Below are 7,908 nucleotides of genomic sequence, written 5' to 3'. Positions count from 1 at the left end.
CTATGTCTGCAAACTCACTTTAAAAATGTAATCGTTCTCACTTCTCTCAGATAGAGACTTATTTTTGAGCTCAACATTCACACACCCTGTAGGCCTGTTTCTTTTTTGAGAGCTCAGTTGATGTTCTAATTAAATTAGTCAATTTCCCCCCGCAGCCTCACTCATGACCATCCTATGATTTTGTTTCTGCCCTGTAAAGACCTCTCGAAAAACGTTCAGCATTGACTGAACTAGTTGCAGCTGGAGATAGCAGAATAACCATGCGTTTCTCTAACTTGCTCTTTATTTGTATTGTGACATTAGGATCATCTGAATTCTGCTCCGCAGGACCTCTACATGCACAATGCAAAGTCGAGTGGTAAAGTATCATATCATCATTTTATATAAAAAAAAAAAAAAACTGGATTAAAGAATAGGCTACAAAATCTTTAGCATTAGATTTGCTAACAGAAGAATGTATACAGTTATAAAGTAGTTGAAAAGAAACTGAAATAATGCAGGTAAATGTATTTGTTTATATTATAATTATATAATGTTTAACAATTATAAGGTTTTGATTAGATAAAAAAATTAAGTCATGAAATGTTTTTTTTTTTAAATCTTGAATTTTAACAATTTTGTTTGTTTTCAACTGCTTATTGATCAAGTTTTACTTTATATTAACATGTTTAAAAGAAGTCAAATTTAATCAGTCTATTTTTTTATCTGTTCTACATTTTTTTAATGTTTATACATTGTTTGATGTATTTAATGTCTAATTATTCTTATTATGAATGATATTTAAATTATTCAATTATAGAGTTTTATAGAAAACAGCTTTTCAAATCAGATGTGGAGTTGGGAAGTAAAGCAATTTTAGTGTTCAATGTTCATGAGGGCTACTATATAATTAAAGTCCCACTGTGGTGAAAATCAAGTTTTTAATGTTGTTTAATGTCTATGTGGTGTTTTGAATGTGCTTTAAGACATGTGCAAATTCATAAGTCAACACCATTGGTGAGTATTTTCTCCTTAAAGGGATAGTTCACCCAAAAATTAAAATTCTATCATTGTTTACTCACCCTCAAGTTGTTCCAAACCTGTATGAGTTTCTTTGTTCTGCTGAACACAAAGGAAGATATTTGGAAGAATGTTTGTAACCAAACAGATCTCGGTCCCCATTGACTACCATAGTATATTTTTTTCCTACTATGGAAGTCAATGGGGACCGAGATCTGTTGATTACAAACGTTCTTCCAAATATCTTCCTTTGTGTTCAGCAGAACAAAGAAACTCATACAGGTTTGGAACAACTTGAGGGTGAGTAAATGATGACAGAATTTTCATTTTTGGGTGAACTATCCCTTTAAAACTCAAAAACGCGAAATCGTTGGTGTTTCTTACGTCACAAACTATCTTGTAACCAATCAGGTCAACGTGTGATCGTCAACGAGTGGATCTCTGAGCTGGTGTGAGTGAGTGGAGGCGGGGCTATTTTGCATATTCATAGAACCGCGTATACTAATTGAGGCGAGGCAAGGGTGTAGAGTTACATTCAAGCTATTTTAAAGCATGACGTTTTTTTCAAGGAAAAAAACGTTAAATATGTCATTTTGGTGAATAAAGGTGAGTTTTAAATGATAAAATGAATACAGGAGAGGGACTTTAATTTTAGTGGGCAGTGCAATAGCTTCGTTTTCCACTAGGTGGCAGCATTTGTATGGAGTTAAGAGCGATGCAATTGATTCAGAACTTGTGTTTGGCTTTTCCCAGGTATTTCAGTGTCCCTTGCAGGAGTGTGTATGAAGCTCTGGTCACACAGATTAAAAAGTGGAGGACAGTCTCGACCTGTGCCATGGGAGGAGAGAAGTGTCTCTACAAGGTGTGTGTTTTGATGCAAGAAGATGTGTGTATATATTTCTCTGTATAACTTGCATTCAAATTTCGCTCCTTCTTTCTTTTGAAGTTGCAGTCTGCATCTGTGCACTTCATATCAGCCAAACACACAACGCCAGTAAAAAAATATGTTGATGACATCAACTTCAGACTCGTCTCCTATGGATTTTTTACACACTGCCACGTGTCTGTAAGTGTTATGGAAATATATTTGACTTATTTTATGTATTTTGGCCAATCAAAAAAACAGTTTTAACTTGTTCTCCAGGCCATGTCAGTGTCAGAGACCTGGTATGCTGTCACAGATCACGGCACCAACTATTGTAACCTCTACAACTTAATGGAAGGTATGTCAAAATACAATATATAAGGCTGCATTTGATTAATTAAACAACATAAATGTAAAGACAAATCCAGCTTCTGAGGTTTATTGTCTGTGTGCAGGCAGCGGTCTTACTGAAGCTCCAGGATATAAAGAGATCACCAGTGACTTCCTCTGCACTCAACGGTCATCTGCTAACTGTGCCGTCTACTAGCACTGAACGTTCATACTTTTTATATCGAAATTGGAATTTAGTGGCTTTTACACTCTAAGAAAAAAGGTTCAATGGTTTCTTAAAGAACCGTCTATGCCAAAAAGGAGGAATTAAAACTTAATTAAACCTAAATCCATAAAATGATCCCATTATGGGAACCCCTAAAGGTTCTACATATGAAGCGCTGGCAGAACCCTTTAAGCATCTTTATAGAACGCTTCTTCTAAGAGTGTATTCATTTTTATTAGATTTGAGGCCATCTGTAATCTCTTTTTTTTTTTTTGTAAATAAACTTTTAACCTTTTAACCAACATATACATTTACATCTCTTCCTGGGAATATGGACTAAGACTATTGATGGCTTGTTGGCAGGGGTGTGCCGTTCAAATGGTGAATTGAGTAAAATATATTAAAATAGAACACAATCATTTTAAATTGTAATACAATTTCACAGTTTTCACTGTATTTTGATCAAATAAATACAACTTTGGTGAGCAGAAGAGACTTCTTTCAAAAACATTTCAAAAACAACCCCAGACTGTATAGTGTATAAAAACATGGTCCAATCAAATGCTCTGTAGAAGGAGAATGTCTCATCTTCTAGCAATTACAAAGCTTTAATAAATCACATTCCAACTTACAGAAAAGGAAACTACACTCATCGGGCATTTCTTAGGATCTTTTAGTTGTCTTGCTTTCATTATGTATTTACATTAAAGAACTTAATAGCTCATAAATAAGAGTTATATTTCTAATGTTGTTGCTATTGTATGACTCTCCAACAGACGATTTTGCTTGAGTTTTGTGCTCGTCTTCTGTATGTTTCTCATTCAGTACGGATGAGCGTGACATTTCATATGCTGTCCTTAGCACAATGTTCGGAGACAAATATAGCAGTTCTCAATGGTGTTAGGCTCGGTGTTCTGCACAGACATTGTTCTCTCTAAGGGCAGCAATATGCTACGGTGGGTGCAGCCATCCATCATGGATGTCACTCATCACCAGAGTCCTTCTGAATGATGGCGTCACTCTCACTCTGCTGCAATAGCGTTCTATCACCAGTAGTGGGAACTGTTTGCTGGAGTTTAGGTTCTGCAATGTTTGGATTAGATAAGAATATATGTTTCCATTTAATATTTTCCATTTCCCTTTTTAAAAAAACAGTCTATTTTTATTTTCTATAATTTTTGGTTATTGCTTTTTATCATAAATAAAAATGTTGTGACATCCCACATACACTCTGGAGGTCAAACATGTAACCCAGAAATTCAGTATTGGGGGTGACCAATAAAATACTAGGTTAAACTCTTACCAGTGAGGCAGTGATGAGAGTTCATATACGAGATTGGACACTCTCTTGAGTGAAGAACTGAAATGGTCCGTCTCAGGTGTGAGAAGTTTAAGTAGCTGAAAGAAGAAAGGTACTCCATTACAGCCCAGAATATTGCAGAGATTTTTCACATTTACTGAGCCATTACTGTAGACTGAGAGACACAGTATTAAATAATGTCATACTGGAACCCACTCAAGCCTTTTATAAAACCGCAGAATCTGTTGATCTGTGCCAGGAGGAGTAGACAAAGCAATGCCTGTAAATAAGTTATATAAAATTAAGGAAAATAGCGAATTTTGCTCAAATTAACGTTTCAATGAAGCTAGCTCAAGGTTATTTAGCTAATGAATGTTTTCTTTTCTTTGCTTGCTCTCTGTTTCTCATACTGTAATTTCCACACGGGAGCCTTTTAAATCTCTCTCAAAAGAGTTAGTTGGATTTAACCAGTCTAGCCCTCAACATTACGAAGTGTATCATTGATAAAAGGGTGCACAATCCTTTCAAAACCAATTAAAGAGGCCTTAGCCCGCAGGGGTGGTGAGCGAAGGGCTGACAGGAGGCCACGGAGGAACTCTGAGAGATGTAATCAGTGCCTTGCTTTTGAACAATATTGAAAAGCACGACAATATCGCACAATAAATCACGTTGAGTGGTGCAGGTTCTCAAGGACAAACAGGTCGTCTCTTTAAATACACCTTGTGACATACTCACCTTTTTGTCTGCTGTCAGGTTGTTTACTTATTTACAGAGTGTGTCAATAGTGTCGCTAGATTTTAAAATGTGGGTTTCAGTAGATAAGTTATTTTACTGATTAAATACCACATGTTAGATTTTCCCTGACAACAATTACGTAATCAAATCGCGCGCATGAATATTTTCCGAGCCAACAAAATATGTTCTAAGAACGAGTCGCTTTATGTTCCCATTAAGTTATGAAAACGTTATTTCTAAATGATCTCTCGTCGTTCACGGTGTTTTAAACGTTTTACAAACTTTTTTTTCTTCTTCTTCTTCTTGGTCATGCAATTAAGGTAGCCTACCATAAGGTAAAATACCATTTTATCATTTTGCTAAATTTACTGTATGGGGCACATTACATTAATTCTGAAACAAGTAGGCTAGTAGTAACATTTAAAAATGTTAGATGAACGTCCAACTAAAACATTTCAGATAAGAACGTTTTGAGAACATTAATAAAGACCAGAAAACTTTGAACAAACGTTCTGTTAACATTACTTAAAGGGATAGTTCACACTTGTCATCATTTACTAAATACCATGGAAGTCAATGGTGCCCCACAACTGTTTGGTTACAAACATTCTTCAAAATATCTTCCTTTATGCTCCACATGACAAAGAAATGCATACATGTTTAGAACAACTTGAGGGTGAGTAAATTATGACAAAATTTTCCATTGAGAAAACCTTTGCCAGAACATTAGCCAGAATGTTTTGTGATTCAGTCTGAATCAATCCAACCAAAAGAGTTGCAAAACACTAACAGTACCTGCAAGCACAGTACTAAAAGACCATGGCAACTGGGAATATAGGCTAGTTTATTAGAATATATATTTTGTATATGTGTGTTATTATAATATTTAACTGTGTTAGATTTTATGACAGCTATTTTTATATTATATTTACAAAAAAATATGAAGTTGCTTAATCAGAGCTACATTTGTTTTCCCAATACTGCATATTTATTAAAAAACAATTATTCATATTAAGTTTATAATTTTCATTTTACATTTAAATACTTCTATGTTCCCAGTCAATGCGTCTTGTGGCAGGGGTCCAAGCATTGAACCTTGTGGCACCCCAGTGGTGAGACTACAGGCTGAAGTGAGTGAATCTTTCCAGCTGACTAGTTATGACCTGTTACTCATGTAGGACATGGAAGTTGCAGCTGATGCACACCTATAAGTTTTGTTATTGGTGCTGGACAGGTTCTTTCACCTGACTTATATCACCCCACCGATTTGGCCTTCCGCTACTCACACTTTATAAGATCATCATCTAAACATCTCTCCTGCACAAATAGACCTGCAGATATCATTATACTATCAGCACAGATTAAATTCTACTAGCCTCATGAAGCGCCGTGCATATCCAGAGGGCACATAGAGAGAGAGCGCTACCTGACAGCATTAGGCCTGTCACCAGTGCCTCTCTGACATCTCTTCCCCCTCACTAGGCCTGTCATCACCGATCTTGTCCCCTTCTCACAGGAGAAAATCAGAGGGAGAAACCGAACGTGTTTTCTGATAGGGATGTGCGAGTTCTGATGGGAGACCATTAATCTGTCCATTAAAGGTCCTCTCAACTTTGTTTTTTTATTTTGTCATAAAACAATTGCTGACCATTCACCATTGTTCTTGCTCATGTGATATTGCTAGACTAATTCTTTTGCTTTTTATTGTATACTATATTATTTTATTATTTCCTTTTATTGTGCACTTTGTATTTATTTGTTTTTAATAATTTTCCATTTTCCACTATATCGTATGGAAACCCAATTCCGTCACATGGTAAATCATAATTATGATCTAAAAATTCTTGACATAAAAAGTTGAAATTAGTAGATACTAAGTGATAATGACAAAAAGTTGAAATTATGAGATACTAAGTAGTCAGTTGTGACATAAAAGTCTACCTTTATGATATATTTATGTTATAATTCACTTTTTTATGTTTTACTCTAATAATTTCGATTCCAAAGCAAGATTTGTTTTCTTATTTGACAGAAATGGTAATGTTAACATTTTATCTCATAATTTTGACTCTTTTTTTTTCCTTCCATATTTGCCAGAAATGGGCTTCCATAATATCAGGTTGGATAAGTTGGAAAGCAGTTTGAAGAATATCACAGAGTACCACAGCTAAATGTGTCAGAGCATCTTCACTAATTGCTAGGCCACATCTTAAACAGAACACTTTATGTTGTCATTTATATATTTCGATGGTTTAAATCTCCTTACTGTTTCATAGTAAAAAGCCAGAGATCAGTCCTTTGCCACTGATTCATGCTCCAGTAAATCCGTGTGAAGCATCAGGAAAAATGTCTGCTTTGCCTTCACATCTCTTTATGAGGTTCTGCACAGATCAGCCTCCATCAGAATGCTCAACAGATTGTCTATTTAAAGCATCCAGTCACTCATTTGCAGAGGAGGTTTGCTGTGATATTATTTTCCTTTTTAGATTCTCAGTGCATTAATGAAATCCTCACTCACATGATTTCATTTGGCCCGTGCATTAATGGCAGAGGAAGTAATAATTACATTCAAATATTAATTCGGGCCCGGAGACAGAACCATGAATCATTAGCGCTCACGATGTCGAACACAAGCTCCTGTCCCTTTTCTTTTCCCAGTGTCTGACCAGATGAATTAAAATGACAAATAATTGCAATTCCCTTGCAGAGGGTGTTTTAAAAAAAAAACACTTTTTGGTAGAATTGGTTGAGCGTAGAGGGCGAGTGATGAGACTCATTTGTTATGCTGTGTTCTGAACACGCTCAGGCTTAATGACGACGAGGAGAGACAGAGATCAAGGACGATATCGGGATTGTAGTAATGGCCGTGATAATCGCCATGGAGATGGAACTATAGGACTCAAATGTGTCTTCTGTTTGAGAGGTCCAGTGATGTTAAGAGGGTGGATGAGTTAAAGTGGGCCGTTGATTGTTGCGATGAGTGGAATTACAAGCAGAGGAATGTTTTATTGCTCAGAGTTTGTTCATTCAAAGCTCAGGAGGCTTAATGGAGTTCAGTTGTTGCAGTTAAGCATCTGAGATGTTTCTGCTGAATTTACTTTGAGGCTTTTTATTGCAGACGTAATATTAGCACACTGTGACATTTTTAAATATTTTCTAGAGGAGACAATATATTTTGTTCACACTTCCATTTCTCACTATTAACTATGACTTTTACCTCAGTAAACTCATAATTACTGCCTATTAATTGTTAGTAAGGTAGTTGTTACGTTTAGGTATTGGGTTGAATTAAGGGATGTAGAATATGGTAGAATATGAATCCGAAATCACCCCCTATACCCTCATATAAGGCATTATTTGAGGGGGCAGCCATTTGTAGTGGTGTCCGAAACCATAGTGGACGTTATTGAGTGCACTTATTCAGTCCCACATTGCACCGCAAAAACCAGTGTA

The 7,908-nt window shown here is 35.9% G+C and overlaps 1 protein-coding gene and 1 long non-coding RNA gene across 2 annotated transcripts; one reads left to right on the top strand and one right to left on the bottom strand.

Moving 5' to 3' along the window:
• The first annotated feature begins 207 nt into the window (after positions 1 to 207).
• Positions 208 to 3,052, top strand: LOC311283691 (uncharacterized protein). Its single transcript, XM_084398278.1, has 5 exons — positions 208 to 358; positions 1,753 to 1,861; positions 1,946 to 2,065; positions 2,144 to 2,222; positions 2,320 to 3,052. The coding sequence occupies exons 1-5, from the start codon at positions 261 to 263 to the stop codon at positions 2,409 to 2,411; spliced, it is 498 nt and encodes a 165-aa protein (XP_084254404.1). The 5' UTR covers positions 208 to 260; the 3' UTR covers positions 2,412 to 3,052.
• On the bottom strand, positions 2,979 to 4,632 carry LOC311283692. Its single transcript, XR_014626101.1, has 3 exons — positions 4,456 to 4,632; positions 3,724 to 3,818; positions 2,979 to 3,503 (listed from the first exon to the last, which is right to left on the bottom strand). It is a non-coding gene; the product is annotated as an uncharacterized lncRNA (long non-coding RNA).
• Between the last annotated feature and the right edge of the window lie 3,276 nt (positions 4,633 to 7,908).

This window comes from Rutilus rutilus (assembly GCF_951802725.1).
Source record: "Rutilus rutilus genome assembly, chromosome: 24".
In the NCBI taxonomy this organism is placed as follows: domain Eukaryota; kingdom Metazoa; phylum Chordata; class Actinopteri; order Cypriniformes; family Leuciscidae; genus Rutilus; species Rutilus rutilus.
Note: the sequence above shows the minus strand (reverse complement) of the source record. Positions and strands in the feature narration are given on the sequence as shown.